Genomic DNA, 20,788 nt, shown 5'->3' with positions numbered 1-20,788 from the left:
TTTAAATACTTCATTGTAGTATTACTTTTTTGTTATACTTAGTTAAAAATTCAATAAATCCGAGATCAAACTTTAATGGTATATGTTTATAAAAAAAGCTTAAAATCCTAGATTCATATAACACATATTTGTTTTATCATATACTTAATTAAAGACCTAATGCCTAATGACATTTTTGAAACCAATGTTTAATGATTATAGATATTTTACAGACCTAAGGATATAACAAACTAAAAGTTGAAGTAAGACATTTATTGAGTTGTAAGGTGATATATTCTGAAATATGTGTTACATGAGGAGTAACAGAATATACAATATTGACGAATCTTTAATTTATGTTTTTAGAGACATGTTTGTTATCATTAAATTTACAAGCTTTACATTATTTAAAGCCATCTCCTTTAAAATATTTACGTCTATGGATTGTTGCCTTCATATCAATTTTAAAATTTCTTAACCAAAAAGAAGTGAATTTATTTGTAATATTCTGTTTGAGGTACGTGAAAACAGCAATTTTCTGATGACAACTGTGGGTAAGAAATAGTATGAAATCTGTAGTGATTAAGCCCGGTATTTTGCAACACCTTAAAAAGTTACATTTAAAATTTAGGTATTTGTTATAAGTACACTTTGTTAAATAAACCAAAAGGTCCACGAAAAATCTATTCTAATCGCATCAAGCTTTGGGATTATTTATAAGATGTATTTGAAATCCAAAATATAATGTTTTTTTTTTATTTTAGGTGAAAACGTATACGATATCGATAATCATAAACGTTAGTTACCATATTGTTGTAATTGTTGGCTAGTTGTTATAACCATACGGGTTAATATATCAGTTGACCTCAAAAACCGAATCAAAGAAAACCATTTAAGGAAACAATTATCAGCATCTAAGTCGAGGATATTATTTAATGAAAAAAAAAACAACGCATAAATCGAGGTATATATTTTGATCACCATTTTTAGTTACTTATCAAACAAAATAGTGTAATAGATATGTTTAAAAGTTTTAGTTAAAATATTAACTTAAAATTAAAATATTGATCTCTAAGGCACCAATTATTCTGATTGTAAAATGATCTACGTTTTTTGTTTCGCTAATAAAAAACATAAAACCATTAGATCAGTATATATAATGCATAATACAGGCAATACGTAATACATGTGCGCTATACATAATACATAGTGCAATTTAAAGTATAACGGCAAACCTATATGTAATTGTAATACATATAGCACTATTTTAGACAAATAATAGCAGCACCTAGATAAATAAAATAAATGTAATAACCAAATATTATGTTACACACTGAAAATATTTTGATAGCATGGTAATCATCTTACGATCATAGTTAATTTGTAATACGTTTATTATACTAATAGAACCTAACTGTTCTTTGACGTCATTTATATTTGTTATGGACTTTTTTAATTGTGAGTGTTTGAAATGTTCCTTCAAAATACACAAATTTAAATTGTTTAAGCAGGAGTCAATATAAAAAATAACTGAAATAGTTCTAAATCAAATATTTTACAAAAGGCATAAGCCTTATTATCTTTTTTTGGTGTGGTTGATATTCTAAGATTCGGAAACATCTACGTAAATAGTAGACTATTTATTTCAACTATAAAATATACCAAAAACTCTCTTTCAAGTTCTTACGGTAAGCCATTTACTGAGAAAGTATCTAAACCTATTTAGGTCAACAATTATCCCTTCGTTAATTGGTTTAGTGCGGGTTACATTTGTTGACATTGACAAATCTCAGAGATGGGTTTTTATGAAGAAGTATTGTTTTGCCATATTATATAATTTTACCACAATCATAGTTCAAAAAAATGTTAATAATTCGACACTAAAATAATGTTGATGATTTATTATGGTTTGTTTCTGGACTTGGAAAACACCCAACTTGGAAAGAGAATAATAAATACAAAACTTAACTGGCTCGGTGCCATACGCTCTCAGCTTTAGCATCGTCGCAAATTCAAATTTTTATTTTCACTGTTGCACAGGACAAATAAAAATCCTTCATATTTTAAAAAACTGAAATAGAAGGAATTGGTAAGGCTTTAGTGACGGTATCTTCTATCTTAAAGGAAATCAATTAAATTTAACGTTTATATTCATACATACTCCTAACAGGGACTGATAGTTTTAATTTAAATTCAATGGTATTATGATTTAAAGCCTATACACCGTATGTGGCCTACAAAATATCCATTGATTGCTTACATAAATATAAATAATAGTTGCTTAACCCATAATTTACAGTGGGTTGAGTATTCAGATGAATGTGGTTCTTTTTATAAGATTTAAGGGATTATTACACATTTCTATTATTAAAACAGAGGTTAACTGTACCCTTTATTTTATTAAACTCCTCTGTACTTTTCCTTGGGCTACCCATTTTTCTTTATTTAGTGTCATGCTAATTTGAAATTATTGAATCTGTTGTGTACGATTTATCTTGAAAATATACGCTTACTCATTGATTAGTTTAATTTTAAATCAGCATATTTTATTTAGGAATATGAATTAATGAACAAACCCTGGAAAACACGGATATTGTTAATGTTAACAGTTAACCTTGTTTATTTGTTCGACTACTTCATAAAACGATATGTATGTTTATATGTGCACTTATATTCTCATCTAAATAATAGGAAACACGGCTGAGATTAAACCCCCTCAACATAAACTTAGTTGTTGTTTGAACGCAATCACCTAATGAAATTTTGCAACTTCGTCCTTAAGTTATTAATCTAACGGATTTGTATTTGGAATAATATGCATTGTTAAGTTGTTTGACATAGATGGATTGCCTTTTATCAGCCTACGTATAATTGAACTTTTTTATATAAAACAAATATTCACTTCTGTTTTAATGAGATAAATTTTTCTTAAGTCTTTCATTACTCTGTGGCAGTAAAAATCTATCTCCACATAAAAACATTGTTTTTAAAAACAGTAAATTACAATGTACTCTCATTAAAACATACAAATAGACGTGAGACATCGACATAAATCCAATTCAATTATTTAACTCTGATCATGGGTCACGACAAAATAATTGAGTTAGTTTTGAACGTGACCATTTAGCACTGTCTAGCATTAATTCAAGTATTGTTTTTACAATAATCCGTTTGTGCTAGAGACATTATTATGAGCGCTGCTTCGAATTATAACGCAAAATTGATATTTTGATTGGTCTGATTTATTTTAGTACTGTAGTACATGTACACAGTTTTTATAAGTAATCAAACAACGCCAATTGATTAAACCTCAGATATTCCATGTAAGGTACTTTATATATTTCGTTTTACATTTGCACATAATATTTGAATACGCAAAAAACATTAAAAATAAAAAGAGCCCATTTGTATTTACATGTCATTGGTCTACTGTATATCTATTTGGGTATCTTTGGTTATTCATTTTCGTCGAATATCTTACCTTAACTTTTTGACATCGTATAACCTCTACGGTTCATAAATAACTTGCATACAAGTATTTTCTACCTTGCAGGCAATGCAACCAATAAGTTAGGCCTACCAATGTGTGTGATTCGTTTGCAGGATAATTGTAACTAATTATTAGTAATAACAACATTTTAAATGTTTTTTCCTTGATTAGTGCAAAATGCCTGAGGAGCAGATCCAGCTAGTATGAAACGTTATACTGAAAAATATATAAATACACAAGATAGTAAAATGAAAAAATTCTTTAAAAGTTTTTGATTGTTACACACTTTTTTGTAAATACCAAGCGTTGTAAAATTAACATTTCTGTTCAAAATCAAGTGATGAAAATTATTTTCCTAAACTACGAAAAACGTAGTTTAAATTGCGGGCAGTTTTTATTAACAAACTATGTATCTTCGTACGGACGAGATATTGGTTAATACCATATACTCAGTACAATAAGAATTTTCTTTGTAATATTCCTTTGTTACACGTCCTACTTAAGCGGTTTTCACACAATAGAAGCTTAAATGAAAATCTAACAATGTAGAAGAAGAACTAATAGTATAAAGGCTATTTTCTTTAGGGATATCTGTTCAATCTAAATCTGTATTGAGGTGAGAGTTTTTTTAATGATTTGAATGGTGTATGCTAATAAATTTTAAGACAATTTATTATATATATATATATGTATTAATGATTAAGTTTCCACCCAATCTATTAGGTCTGGATACGCTTGAAAACTACATGCTAAATTAGTATCATGTTTATTTACATGTCAGGATTTAAAGCGGAATAGAGTTTATTCCCGTGATTGTATCAATTCACTTACTTCCGATACGTTAGACTCGATCCTGCTAAACCCCATTATACGAGTCATTGACTGTTCCCCATCAACCTTAACGTGTGGATTCAATGCCATTTAACATGTGTCTAAAGTTCCCTGACCCGAATCTACATTTTTTAATCGTTTCTAAAATATCTATACCTATTGTTTACTATGAAAAAATCAAATTCCTACGATTAACATGTTCTATTATGTTTTATTACGTGATATTTTTAATTGTGTTCCTAAGTTATTGTTGAATTTAGACAATCATTTTAAGAATTTTTTATAAGATTAAGAATTTTTAGATATGTCAGTCCCTAGTTACTTTGTTGGTGTAAGAAGGATAAGTTTATTTGATGATTACCACATTAGTTTGAGGAGTAATTTCTCCTTAACAAAGGGAAAGTCTAGTACAATGTACATGCTATTTCACTGTAATCTACGTTTTAGTATTTTTTTATGTAACTTACGTGTAAAAGTTTCTGCAGTTAGATCAACTAGCTCTATTAAAACTAGCTCTAGTCAGTATTTTGATTAATAAATGATTTAATAATTTCTATACCATTTGCTCAAAACATTTTTAGATATAAAAGAGTCATAGGGATAAGACAGTGAACCAATATTACTAAATAACTATGACATATTCCTACCTCATAGCTTACAATGTGAGCTGAAATTAAAGCAAAATAGCATTTTTAAGGATACACAAAAGTAAAACCCCTTTATGTAACTATGTTAGTAGAAGAAATGAAACAATCTCGGGGAAAGCCTATTCTACATACAACTCATTTAAGACAAGTATTTTGAAGGGAATGTCCTCTCGCAGCAAAAGGGCTGATTGTTCTGCCAGAGGGCAACTTGAATTTGGAACCCAGCCAAGCTTTCCAAGAATCTTTTACTACAGATGAACTTGCCTATTGTTTCCTAACTGCCTTACTCAACTTAATCCTCCCAAAGTTTACAATATTGTAAAAGCAACTGTTTAAAACATAACATTCGGTAACTAACTTTTCTTCATAACACTTTTTTCAGTTTATATTGGAAAACATTTTATATTTTTTGTAAGGTCCGTTTTAGAAAAACTGGCTGTTTAAACAGGTATTGTTACATCTAAAACTGTTACTGTAAAGTACAGTGATGTACTGACATAATTATTGTTAGTTACATAAAATAACATTTTATTTTTTGAAACAATAATAATTATAACTAAATAAGTATCCATAAATACACTGTTGTATTAATTTCACAATAATCTTCTTAAAATAAAATGTAGGGTAAACATTTAAATCTAAATATATTTAAGGAAATGAAAGTCACATGAAAAATTGTTTTGCTATGAAATTTTCACAAGATAAAACTTAATATTATTGTTTGCAAATTACATAAGTTTAAGCAACAACCAACTTACACGTGTGCTTATTGGTTTATGTGATTGTTGTGATAATTGTGACCACCCCCCCCCCCATAAAATTGTTGATGATGAAATTCCATAAACAAATATTTTAATTTTATCCGCTACCATTTTTGCCAGTTGCGCATGTTTTGATGTCGTATATATATGATTTATATGGTTTATAATTCTATTAGATATTACCTTACTATGCGTTTAAAACCGGTGTTACAACAGGTACATGCAATTGTTATCACTAACCAAGACAATATATTATTTTGTAGTGTTTCTTACAATAATACAAAGATTTTTGGAAAAAAATCAACTTACACAAATTACTCTTTATTAGCAAGTAACCATGATAATTAGCCCATCAACACTAGTATACCCAAACGAAACATTATTTTCCCAAATATATACTTTCCCTGTAAAATAATAATTGTTCCTTAAATCTTCGAAACATTGTTCAGCTAATACTAATGTGGAGTTAAACACTATAGCTACCACTCTTTCAATTTCATAAAGAATATCTAAATTTTTAGATGAGGTGTGTAACATTTTAACGTCCTCCAGAAGATAAGAAGATATAAGAAAGATGTACAGATATTCCTATGTAAAAACAAATATAAAATTAAATCCTCCCTTCTTATTCAGTTTTGTTTGGAAATATATAAATTTGGGTGGGTTATAAAGATTAATATGAAAGAATACCTAAAAAGCAGAAACAAATATCAACAGATTTAACCTACTTTACGTAGAAGATGCCGTTACACGTACACGTTGTCCCTTTTACGCTTCCTACAATTCAGAGTAAACCCTCTTTACGGCTCTTTTACAACGAGCTCAGTTTGTCAACGTGTCCAATCTAGTTCCTCTCTCATGTTTTTCTTGTATTTCTATTAATTAATAATGGCGATGTTTAAAAATTTTTCTTTCCTTTTATGTTGTAATTGATAATTTACCATTTATTCTTAAAAGACAACACATTCTGTAAGTGTAGTATATATAAATTAAAACACCTGTAAAAGTAAATTTACTATCATACATACGATTACATAATTAATCATGTACATATAATTTTGTCGTTAAAGATATAAATAGCGGAAAATATATAGTGACAACATACTGGTTTTTTTTTCATTTTTTTAATTTTTTCCCCTTTTTTAAAGTAAAGTATTTAGGAAAATGTCTAAAAACTTCCTATATTTTGTAATGGATGGATATATATAATACGCGAAGTCGATTTATACGAAACACTACTCCTCCGTTAATAATGGACGGATTTTTTACAAACGATGTGTCAAAATTTAGTTTTTTTTTTTTTTTTTTGTTTAGACGGCATTACACGAAATCCTGTAATAAAAGTCCTCGTGCTTTGCCCCACATGCCTTTAAAATCTCAATGGACTTCTTATGAAGAACATTTACTATCCCAGCTGTTTAGTTGTTTAGTAGAAGATATTTTGCGTCATGGGTACATATTGTTAGTTGAACATAAACAAACAACACATGGGTTTAATATAAAGCAAGTATTGGGTTGGATACAAATAAATATCAGAATTCAATAGTAGCTCGAATTCGAGCAATTAGGAAATATGACAGGCGTTATTTTAAAACGAATAACAGTCATGACTTTGAAAGAGGCGTCAAAGATTATAGAAATACTCATGATGTACATAAAAGTTCGATATAATCAACATTTCTTGTAAATATCTTACAATTTTTCAAAAGCTGATCTTGTTTTTTTAGTTTTTTTTTCAAATGTTTTCCACTCATAGGTTAGGTTGTCCATAATAAGGATTAAAAGTTCTAAAAAAAACAGTAGTTCTATTTATTTTACATGGCGATGTTCTATGACTTTCCTATGTTTCCATAGTTTGCAAATCGGCTCTTTCAATGATTGCTCAAGAAATGCAGCACAGTTCAGTTTAAATTTTAGTATATCAAATTGTCCAGGCTTTCTCCCTTTTTCCATTGTAATATTGAAACGCCAACCCAAATTCAAATAGCGAATATTTAATTTCAACCAAGTCAGTAAAGTAGCACACGTTTCCTGAAATTGCAACAAAAATATTAACAGCAATTAGCCTAAATTATCCAGCTGATCATAATGTAAAGAAATATCTTCTTTATAAGGATAACGTGGCAACTTTAAAAGCGACTGGGACAGAGCCCAAGTGATTTTTTTTTAAACTAAGGTCAGTTTGTAAATCTGCACACCTAGACGAACTTTTTGGTGTATAAATATGTGGGGTTAAATCTTGAAACAAAAAAGCCTCATTGTTCACAAAGTTTCAAGTAGCGTATTAATGGTATTGATTTTCCGTGGTTGAGTAAAATGCCATGAGCAGCAAGAGTAAGTTTCGAAAACCGTAGAAGAAAAAGAAAACGCTGAAAAAACACAAGGGGTTGTTCAACTTTAATCAACGTTTGCATTGGACGAGGTGGTGAAAAATTGTCATATCTTCTCTGTGTTTTCTTCCCGTGGCGAGGACCGGCTGAACAAGAAGTATTTCAATAATACTTGTTAGGGTTAAGTTTGCTCTCTTTTTTATATCAAGACATAGGCCTACTGTTTCAGACTTTGTTTAAACTATTTGACAATAGTATTTAAAAAATCATTTTTTATATATTTAGAATATAGCAGAAGAAAACAATTCAAATATCTATAACTTCGCAAACATCATTCCTCTAAACCCAATATTGTATGTTTCGACGTCACGTGATCCGTATTCGATGATTCATCACTGACAACACAAACATTGTTAGTTTCAAAGTCAGACACTATGATAGAGTGTGTTTACCTTCTCTTGACAATGGCCTGATTGAGTTTAACAAACACACTGTGTCTCAAAAATGTCGTGAAACGTATCCTTCAAAAGTTTATATTTTCAAGCATTGAACACCTTTTTTATTGACCTTTAGGTTTACACAGTAAATTACTAAATCGCTTGTAGTAACGAAATGAACTGGAGATCAACAATCCTTACAGTAGTTAGAAAAAGATTTCGTGACGACTCTATGGAAAGACGTTAAGCAAACAAGTTATACCTTCTTATTTTTTTAGCGTTTTTTTGTATCTGCAACCGATGGTAGAAATCTGTTATCTTCCGAAAATAGAATCCTACATTTTTGAAAGTGAGGAATATGATTCCATTCGGTCAGTCAAACAACTGAACTTATTTTTATTCGTGTTTCTCCATTAAAATAATGCTTTGAGTTTTTTTTTTCGTAAGAGAGAGTTCCAAACCATAGTGCTGTTACCACGGAACGTCAAATCTTTCTTGGATAGGATTATTGATCGATAGCTCAATGACAAATGGAATTTGGGTCTAAAATGATCTCGCTTGGAATCGAACCGGCAACTTTCAGATTGATAGGTAAGCACTATTAACACTTGGCTTACTAGACGAAAAAAGGTTAATTGACATCGTAGGGTCAAGACTTAGACAGTGAGTCTTAACCAAAAGTATCATATGAATACCAATAAAATATTTAACATATTGTAAACAACGGTCCTTACTAAATAGATTCGTCCGTCTTTACAACCAGGAAAACTGTTTGGTGAATTGATGATAAGACTGAGTTTGTTTTCAAAACTATTTTATTGGAACCATCTAAATACTTAACTTTTTTAATTAAGTATAGTATAGTACGTTAGTATAAGTATAATTAACGTACTTAAGGTAGTACTTAGCCAACACAAGAAAGTGCGTTAAAGAACATTAAGATTTTTTTTTATAGGTGGTAGGTAACTACAGACAAAGTTCTCGGAAAGAGAGTCCTATAACGCTAATAAGGTCACTATATCGAGAGTTTAAATGAACAATTTTATGAAATAATTATACAAAAAAAAATAATTCTTTCATATTTACAAATCCCACAAATAATATGAAAAAAGTGCACGTAACCAATTTTCATGTATAAAAATAAAAATATTACTTGTATAAGCTTTTAAATATAATTGTAAATGTTTTGATTACCCCAAAAATTACCTATTGGCATTTTATATAACAAATTTGTTTGACTCTGAGTAACTACGAACTAAGTTTGATTCCCACAAACCAAGGTTCAACTGCATTGATCTTCAAGTAAATACCACATCCCAAACAACCTACCTAATGATATTCAAACAGTTTGTCATTGTTTGTGTTTAGTTAGGTACTACAAACTTTGATATCACCATTGAGCGCACACAGCATTATCCTTATCCTTGATCATGAAGATATCAAGTATTTTATATATCATATCTTTTGATATATTCAGATGTAAATTTAATACATAATGTAGCATTAAACGGTCTATATAGAAAACACTACTCAGCAAGGCAGTAAAGAAAACCCAAGAACTACATTTAAGAAATAATGATGAAATCATTGGTTTTTTTTTGTTATTTTGAGTTTTTTTTAAGGGTTTCCTTTTCTGTCACTTTTTTTAAATTCATGAAATAGCCAATAACTTCATTTTTAGAACAGGCGTGCAAATGGCTTATCAAATGAGATGGCTTATATGGCCATTATCAATCAATATAAGGAACGATATAATTATTTGACTTAACGATCTTACAAATAAGTGCTTACACAAGAGTTAGAGGCGTATTCTACTATAGTTTCTACTATAGTGTGTAAAAAAGTCATATTTCCTTTACAACAGATATACATGTTTTTGAGAACTTGACTGTTTTAGTAGCTTAGTGTTTATAGTTCTCGCCTTTAAACTTAAAATTCGCTGTTTTTATTCAAATTGAGATAGTTTCTGAACCTAGATATTATCTGCCATTGGAATATCAACCAATGATCTATCAGAATATCGAAGTTACAAGACCAAAAATGTTTTGGATTGTTTCTTTACAAAAACTTTGAACAGTGCCAATGACGTAGAAACAAAAAAATAATACAATCAGATTCTAAGTTTTAATACTTAAAAGCAAACCGATCAACATAAATATATCAAATAATTCCCCTAAAACAACATACAACTTTTAAACACATCCCTTATAATAACAATTGTGATGAAAATATTGAGACTAATTAATTTACGTCATATACTCGTGTCTCCACACTTTAAGTTGAACCATAATTCCTCAACCCCTTAATAACAATAACCATCCGAGATGAGGACTTTTGTGACCTAAATACACAGGCTGATTGCTTACTTAGGGCTAAAGTCCACCTTCAAGAGGTGGTTTAGCCGCACTGTAGTCACTAATGTCAATAAACCTAAAGTTCTCTCCAAATTTACCGATGTGGATGTTACGACTGAGAGGTTAAGAAGAAAGGATGTTTACTTTAACCATCAAACATCTTTGTATTTTGTCCAAATTTATATGATACTCATTCGTATTACTGTTAATTTGAGGTCCGAAATATTGTGTGGTAACCGAATCGTATTAATATACAGAACGATTAAACAGTTAGTAGTTAGCATTACAAACAACTCAACGTAGGCTGACTTATTGGTATAGGAGGAATGAAAAACTATCCTTGTTAAACAAAAAAGCAATTCATAAAATACATAATAACTATTCATATTATTCGTGTACTTGGAGAATATATTAAAAATATTCAAATTAACAGGAAACAGGTTATTCAAACAAAAGAGATGATAATTAGATTTTTAAGAAGCTTTAGAACTCCCGATCATTTGTAATACGAAATGAAGAGTAATGATAGATTGTTGGGTATAAGCATGCGTTATTTTCTTTTATAACTTAGAAATTCCTTTTTTTGTTATAAGACAATAAGCTTAATGTTAGTAACTATATATCTTATCGTGGTAACTGCAAACTTAAACAGTTCCGGCTAAGGGTTTAGATAGACTTTGGTCCTAAGCCAACTGAAGCACTTAACTGCAAATGAACTTGCCGTTTGTTCGAGTACCACAAACCCTGTAGAATGTTATACGTGGGAATGACGACAACAAAAATTATAATTTATTTAAAACAAAATAGATTTAATTTAGTTGGTTTTAAGTGTTGAATAAGATCAATTACATTTATTTAAATGGGATCAAATCTGAAAATGTCGAGGGAATATTTTAGATGTAATCCAACCACGTATTTATAAATGAACTTTGTTTGCACGTTTGCTGCTGCAGGGTATGAAGTTAATATTTCTGTACAAAATTAGCATTAGCAGGAAAATATTTCTATCTCGTTTCAATCCCAATAATAACCTAGTCATAGTGATAAAACCTACTTCATTGTAATATTTTTAAATTTTGGAGCAAGCATTCATGTGCAGTTTGGTAACAGATATTTCTCTTTTGTACCAATAAAACAACTTAGGAACCCTTCTTATACGCATGGTTTAGTAGGAAGAGGAAACATACTTACGTTTCATTTCAGTCTCCACCACAGACTAAGTTTATTCATTTTTTTTCTTTGTCTTTATAGATTGGCTAGGGACTAGTGAGCTATGTTTCTGGTCAGTTCGTTAAGAGAAAATCAGAATTTTAGTATAGCGATCTATCCATAGACTATTATAAGTCGTCTGTTTTTTCCTTGTTCTAAAGTGCAGATTTGACTCTTTAAAACTAATACTAATGTTTTGAAAATTTCATTTGATCTTAGAAGACTCATTGGCATCCAGAAAAAATATACGTTCAACCAGCCAAGTCCTCAGGCCTATAATTATCATGAAAAGTATACTTGATTCTCCATTGTTTCCAATCCTCATAAAATTCATACAATCAACCTTATTTCCTCAGTTTGAATAGAAAAATAAATCACCTTTAACATATTTCCATAAACTAAATTGCTTTCAACAATATGATTTGAAAACTAGTATGTTGTATTTATTTTAATTATATTTTAGTTTTGTCTGCAAAACAAAAATTTTTTTCTCACCAGTCTTAATTGTTTTTTCAGATTATTTAGCCCCAAGAAACTTACTAGTGGACGCAGGGAATTTTGTTTTAGACAAAATGACGCCTGGTAAGTGAAAACTGGAAAATATTTAACTTAGCATTTGGTGACGTAAGCTTAAAACTAACAATTTGCACATTATGAGAAACCCAATAACCCAAAGGTAAAACTATAGGATTTATTTAAATATTGAATATGAGTAAGAACGGTATGAAATATTGTTAAATTTATCAGTGTGGAAAAACTTCTTTAACATTCCTATTTTTATTATAATCGTTGTTTTAACTGCATAATTATATTTGGAATTGAATTATCAGATCATATTCCATAAATATGACTCCTTAAATCATGTGAAAATAATAGAACAAGGTGGTTAAATTTAAGCCAACCATAATACATTCAAGTATTTCACCAAAACGTGGAAAAAGACATATTATGTCACTATCGGTTAGTGAAAATTACAGTACTTACATTGCACCACCTACGAAGAGGTTTTGATGTTGATCTTATACTTCTTATATATTGTTTTAAAGGCAATAAAAGTTTTTCAGTTGTCATTTGTCATTTCTTGGTCATCTATACACGGAAGGTTTTGAAACCACTTATTAAATTGGTTTTGAGCATATGTTGTCAAAGTTTTAGCTTCCCAACAGTTGTACAAACAAAATGATGGCATACTGCATTTTTTTATTGAATTTATTCCCATAAAACCTATGTTTAATGTTTACCTAATTTGTTATGCGTTGCAGTATTGACAATGTTTTAAAGACATTTATAAATAAGCCAAAAAAAGCATAACGTAAAATACTTAGGTGCAATTCTACTGAAACTAAAATTCTATGAATTACCTTTTTTTAAGTCTTGTCCATTATACATTGCTTCTGGTAACATTAATCAATTCTTAAATCGGGCAAAAGTGTGATGTATTACATTGTCAAGCTTACATTGATCTCAATAATAAAGGTTTACATTTTATTTTGATGCTAATGTCCTGAATCCTATAGATGCATTGGAAACGGCAATACTACATTTGTTACTGTCTGTGTATATTTTATATTAATTGTTAAAAAAATCATGATGATGAGGTTTTTTGTGAAGGGAGGTATCCAATACAGCTATTAGTTTCCTACTGAGGACAATACATACTTTCGACCCAATAATATAGTCTCATTTTTAAAACGTAAAAGCTCTAGAGTAAAAAGGCTCAAAGAAAAAAAGGCTCTAAGGACTATACATTACGTGCTTCCAAACGAGTATTTTATGGTTTAAGGATGGTTGGCATGCATCCCTAAAATTATTTTCAAACAATTTTCATTAACATATGTATGTTTCCTCTAGTGTCTTAAATTGTACTTTATCAGCAAGTGCTTAGGTTATGTATAAACAATATAAAAACATAGTCCGTAAGAAAACAGAATATTCGGAAATATTGCATTACTTTAACACTTTATTTTTTTTTAAATCGACATGCAGATTATTTAAAATTAATTAAAAATGGTCTAATTCCAGTTACATAAACATTAGATTGATATCTTGAAAATGCATTAAAAATATGTTACAAGTTGATAAAGCTGTCTTCATGTAAAAAAGTGTATTGTCCACAATAAAATTTATTTTCCAGGAAATCATTTGGTGAATGCATTTCACCATTAAAGAATATGAATTTTATTATTTAAATTATAAATTCTCGTCAATAAAAAAGTAGTTGTTAGATAGTATAATTATTACTCTGACTGCAAAGTCAATCTCGACCTGGAAAAGCACAATGGCCTATCTACTGAGACAATAGATGGTTGTTTAATTAACTGTGTTAATTTATTCATAGACTTTTCTTTCTTGTCTTCTCCACTTGACATTTACCGTTATAAAACATTCATTAATTATTCATCGTCGTAGCTTCTGCAAAGAATGGAAGCAATTTAGTTTCTCCTTAAATATTCCTAAAATACAATATATATTTTTGAATCATATTGTTTATATTATCATCTGAAACTATTTTGTTTGGTATTTTTACCATGCCTTCAATAGTGGTATTATTGTGTGTATGTTTTGTTTGTTACTCATACAATTGCGAGCAATATTGGATCTACTACATATAGTATACTTAAAATATATAATACATATTATTATTGTGTCAGCTAATGAGTAGTTTTGCTTTCTTTTCGAATCTCTTGCGATCCCTATGTTCATAACTTTTAAATAGTATGATACTGCAAAAGGTTTTGTAAACGATGATGACATACAGTGTAAGTGTGATCCTAACTAAGATTTTCCATGCAAATTCTTGAGCATATAAATTCAGCTTGGTTATGTATAAATTTGTCATTACTACCTTATATTAATTTTAATGAATGGGATCATTCGTACAAGAGAAAGTGTAATATTATTTTCGTGGGAAATCGCGTAGGCCCCTTCAGTAGCCGTAATTGTACTAAACGGAAGACTAAATATTTAATCTTTAAATATTTGTCATTAATAAAACTAAACTTCAATTTGTATTTTATATTTTAACTGAAACTATATCAAATAATAATTTTATATGGGCTATTAAATCCAGCATGACACCCGAGGTCAAATTCATAATTTATTGCTGGTTCTGTTACATGGGTCAGAAATTTTTTTCCATATAGTACTACTTGAATGTTATTATTTATTACATTCCGGTTAACGCTATATATTGGGGGCTATAGTTTGAAGAGCAGGTGGTTTTCCGTAAATTTATGTTAGAATTACATTTTACCAGAGGCATAGTAAAAATAAAATATATTTAACACTGAATGTATTATACTTTTTTAGACATACGTATGTAAAAATATTCTAAAGGTTTTAGTAACAAGTTACTCTATTAATTGTGTCTGTAATTTGCTGTATGTATACATAGAGAGTGTTGAATAACCAAGCTTATCCATTATTCACCCTAGGTTTGATGGCCACAAAACGATATTATACTGTTACATATTATGTGTGTTACTTAACCAAGCTATATAATTCACTCTCTGTGGCTCGACCACCATTATATGCTTGGGGACTATTAAGCCACTGCTTGGTATTAAATATTCCTACTAACTGTCCGATTTGTAATATTTAACGAAATTGTGTGTAAAAATCTATTCCCATAGTCATGGTCAAGTAATGCTGAAGTGTTTATATCTTGTGGAATCACAAATGATATTTGATTAAATCGTAAGGGTATTTGGGGTTTTCAATACGCAAAAACTTATAGCGTTCTTTTTTTTGTTCTCATTTACAATCAAAGAAACGTAATTTAAGGGATTATTATTTTTACAAAAATACGAGTGAAAATATAAGTAGCTTTTACTCAAACATTTTAATTATAACAAAATTGATATCATCTCGAATAAAATTCAAGCACTTAAACTCTTTAGTATTCTGCTTTATATTGGTAAAAGACTGCAGTCTATATTCGTATTTTTCTCATATATTACGAAAAAACTGGCAGACTTTGTAGCTGTATTTCTTAATAACTCACTGTTCCAATTTAATTACTTAAATCTCCTTATAGGCTACATTTTACGTGACAGTTTATTTTATTACATCAACAAAACGTGGATGGGAATAACTTCCTGACAGGCCTCATAATTTGGAAACTGGAAGAAAGCTCTTGGTTATCACATATTGTTAACGGAATTTGGAATGTTTATTAACTCCTATGAATCTGCGGTTTATTTTAACAACTATAAAACTGACAAATAAAACATCAAATTTGAACGAAAACCATACTATGACTTGATTTATTAGAAACTTGTGTTCCATTTTATGTATGAAAAATAACAAATTTAAGATTCAAAGTACTTCAGCATATTTTAAAAACCAAGCACAGAACATGAGGTTTTATCTATTTATCAGCTAAATATTTTAAGACACCTTATTTCCTATTATAATTTTATATTCCAATAATTTGTATTTTGTTATCCAGTATATGATTTATTACTCTAGTTTAACAATTCCTTTTCTTCATATTATTGTGGTCTAAGTCTGTAGTTAGATAAAGAAACATCATATTTTGTTATTTAAATGAATTGGACTTAAAATTTAATCTTTATTAACAAGTAATTAATAAACCTTCAACCTTTGTAAAACTGTGTAATATGTTGTGATGAAGTATAAATAAGTATATACAAAGTAGACAATAGACAATATGTGACACAAGGCTCCACAGCACGTAGAGGCGATGACTATCACATACATTTGTTATGTTGCAATCTGGGCCTGGTAAATAGACACAATCTTTCCTGCTAGTTTCAACCTTATTGGTCGTATTTCGAATATGGTAAATATTTTGATGTAAGCTACACGTGCTTGATTGTATTGTATTTATCAATTTTTGTTTGCGAAGGAAATTGTAGTCGTTTTTTTTAACTGTACAAACAAGAATGCATGTTTGAACGGCTCAAAAAACTGATTTAAAATCTTCCTTGGCCTTCCTTAGAAAAATACGTATCCTTTCTAATATAAACGCTATGTTTAAGTACTTGTTCCTACATAAAAGCCGATTTTCCTATCTTAATAATTGAGTTGATAAAATATACATATACAAAGGTCAATAGAAATTAAAATTGTCGTAAAATAAGACTGTTGTTTTCATTTCTATATTCATTAAATTTTTGCATCCAGAATTATAAATTTAATTATAATAATTTGCACACCTTTTTATCCAGAGTTATATTCAGTTATTCATAGATTGCCTAAGCAATTTGAACAAAACTTGGATAACTAAAATTTACATAGTTACATTGAAATAAGTAGTAACGTTGTAAATAGTTTTGCGAACATTCTTTAAAACGATATGTTGGATGGTATCCTAATTTTTTGTTGTTTTTCCTCCTGATCACAATTTAAATTATTACTGGAGGTTAAAATGCCTTAATCTGTCATGTGATCAATGTCATCATTGGGTGGCGATGGGTTTTAACCCTACAAATGGGCCATCTTCATCTTCAGGCATGGACTAGAAGGAACATGGAATCACTTCGACTAGAGTCTGGACTTATAATTTAGAGGACGCGTACCGTCCAACGCGCAATCGATTTTTGGCCAGAAGTGTCGTAAGAATATGTTTGTGTGTTAATTATTCTTCGTTGTATTTGAAGACTTTCGATGGCATTTTTGGAGTGATTCTATGGTCCTTTTAACCTACGCCTGAAGATGACCCATTAGTCGGGTCGAACCCGGTCGCCACCCAACGGGGACACTGATCACATGACAGATTGAGGCATTTTAGTAATAATGTTATCCAATAATGCTTGTGTAACAGCTTAACTGAATTATAAACTTTTCTCAAGTATTGGTAGTATTTAATCTGTAAATTTAAATTTCTCCTTTCATATTATGTTTTAAGCAATAGTCACACCATAATTAATTTACAATAAACAAAAAAAGATTTTTGGTAGAGCCGATATTACTATTTTCTATATTGAAACCCACCCACAAGACAATAATACTTCGACCAAAATACACCATAAGGAGTTAAATTTATATCCGTATCTACATTATACGGATATAATACGGATATAAGTTAGGTTATATAATGAACTTCCTGATCTTATTTGGGGATTACACACACCTACGATAAATATTAGAATTCCAAACGGTAATTCGAGTATTTAATTTGATGCATTTAGGGTTGTATTAATATCATCTTATGTATACTAGACCAAAGATATGAACAGACCTACTGTTATAGCATTAACTTGTATTACCTTATGCAAATCAGTGGAACACTATAAATTACATGGTCCCACTAATTGCCTGTCTAAACTAATACCACTACAAGAGCTATGCACGTATTGTACAATGCTGTAGGGCCAGCATATTATCGATCCTTATAATAAGTAGGCTAGTAGCATTGACTATGAAAAAAGGATTCATAGTCAATGCTAGTAGGTTGTATAACACTTAAAATGACAACCTTCTTGTAGCAAAAAAAAAATAAAATAACCTTTTACTATAGTCAATCAGGTTAGTCATATTCTTGATATAATCTCATGGATAAGTTTTTACATCAGCTGATTTCAGGTTATCTAAATTATAAATAAATCTACATTTCCCTTAAAGTTTTGGACACGCTGCCGGTGTTGTCACCTTCGTTATAGCTTGAGTGACATTTGAAATGTCCTCTCTTAACTTTTTTTTTATTAAATAAATAAGTCAACAATGTATTAATTAATTTTAAAAATAAGTTAATATTGATGAAGCTCTTCGAAGGTTAAAACAGTCAAAACTCATCGTATTTTCCCTGCCCTGAATATGTATGTTTTAGTAAGAGTTAAAGCGTATTAGGTTAGGTAAGCTAACAATACTAGAGCTATAAAACTACCCTCATAGCTTTGACATTGAGGTGCGATATGTAATATCTTGTAAGTAGCTGTTCAATTACAATAATGTGTAAAGCTTAGAATGTAAGGTGATGCAAACAGATAAGAACTAATTTGGTTGAAATGTTTTGTTAGTAAATTTTACGGTTCTGATAGCCCTTGGATATAAGACCATATAAGGGCTTATCCGCTAAAATTCAAGCTTACAAATCTCATATACGTAGTCCAAATTTTAATAACCATTCAGTTGTTATTATAAATCATTATTAACTAGAAACAATATTGCCTTGATACAAATAGGCTAATACATTTTTAACAAGCACAATACAATGCTGTTTAAGGTGGTTTATTAAAAAGTAATTTTTAATTAACATTTTGTTATTAGTGATCCGAGTTTTTTTTCTTTATGTCAATTGTTTAGTTTCGTCAAGATCTGTAAATGACACCAAAGTCAACTATACTTCCCATTTTAAAATATTGAGCCCCACTAAGAGTCAAATTGTTTGTATATGTTGTATCAAATTGTGGTGTATAAACATCAATATTATACACCTTCAGATCTAAGAAGTTTCCACAAACCAATTTGAATTAGGCCTATTTAAATTCGTTTTAAAAGTTAGCCTCCCTGTATATTGTAACACGTGTCATGTATGTAACAGGGTATCGTTTTCAACGTAGTACATTATTAAAGTACGTAATCATATTTTCCATACAAATAGATTGCAATGCGTAGCATGTCTCGGTGCTCGCATGTTACCGGTTGGCTTTTGTCGAGTATTCATTTTATTGAACTTTAATACGTTGTTTAAATCCATTAAAAAGGAGGTAAATTAAAGCATATGCCAAATCGCAAATCTACCTCTATTGAATACTATGAATTAATACCTAACTCATCCTTTATCACATGAGACGCATTATGCATCGCTCTAAAAGCCTGAACTAATTGGGTTCCATCCACAGCGATGGCTAATGTTTTGCCTTGTGGGAGAGCTTGTATGGAATACATTGATAGATTTAAAAACGTTTAACCGATAATTATTGATATGTGTAAGACTAAAAAATATTGAAATGCAACTTTACTAAATTTAAATCTAACATTCAAATTATATTTTTTTTATTGAAATTGTTATTGTAATGGCGATAACAGTAGTTTACAAAAGGTATTAACAATATTTTGTATTATAACTCATATCGCGTATTTTTATGGATAATGTAAAAGTTTTCGAGAAGTGTTGTAATAGTATGGTAGTTATTTGAATAAATACGTGATTAATTTTGTAAATGCTTCATCTTCTTCTTTTTCGTCTCTTCTACTTTAATAACAGTACTTTGTATTTGTTATCCGTCTTGTTAACTGATTAAAACTATTTTTAACTGCGTCAAATTGTAACATTTTCTCTGACTATTTAATTCAGGAAGTAAAATGTATTTATATTTTAATGCATGAATATAAATGTTATTCATAAAAGCCGGGTTCTTTAAAATGAACTTTGATTTATTCAGTATAAACCAATGTGTTTCCGGAACATTAGGTGCCCGATTACGTTTCCAACACAGTGCCAAACTAAATGTTCTTAACATGTGTTTTGGCTTTTGAGGAACAGAATAATACTATCATGAATACAGCTTGTAATAAAAATAAAAAATAAATCATGGAAAACGTAGAAGGGATTAATTTGTGTTCCTTAAAACTTGCACTACAGTGAAATTTTTGCCACCCTCGAGAAATAAAATTTTCTGGGACGTTACTTGTCATTTGTTGTGTTCTATTAATCTCTAAAACCATTTAAAAAGCGTAATTTCTTTGTAAAAAATTCTGTCTGGGAAAATTTGAATTTTGGATAGTAACCGCGGCGGCCCTTTGGTAGACGATCGCGAGCGTGCGGGCGAGTCAGCTGACTG

The 20,788-nt window shown here is 29.7% G+C and overlaps 1 protein-coding gene across 4 annotated transcripts in view; it reads left to right on the top strand.

The window, feature by feature from the left end:
• Positions 1 to 20,788, top strand: part of LOC128996530 (very low-density lipoprotein receptor-like) — a 588,560-nt gene that overhangs the window by 222,121 nt on the left and 345,651 nt on the right. For 3 of the 4 annotated variants that reach the window (XM_054421910.1, XM_054421911.1, XM_054421912.1), the window contains exon 2: positions 12,555 to 12,620. The exons of the other annotated variant lie outside the window; for it this stretch is intronic. In XM_054421910.1, coding sequence (XP_054277885.1) covers positions 12,555 to 12,620 — 66 coding nt within the window. The remainder of the gene's footprint in view (positions 1 to 12,554; positions 12,621 to 20,788) is intronic. 4 annotated transcript variants of the gene reach the window in all.

This window comes from Macrosteles quadrilineatus, unplaced genomic scaffold (genome assembly GCF_028750875.1).
Source record: "Macrosteles quadrilineatus isolate MER2022 unplaced genomic scaffold, UCM_ALF_1.0 Scaffold_6__1_contigs__length_79288215, whole genome shotgun sequence".
Lineage (NCBI taxonomy): Eukaryota > Metazoa > Arthropoda > Insecta > Hemiptera > Cicadellidae > Macrosteles > Macrosteles quadrilineatus.
This window is presented reverse-complemented; position numbering and strand designations above follow the sequence as displayed.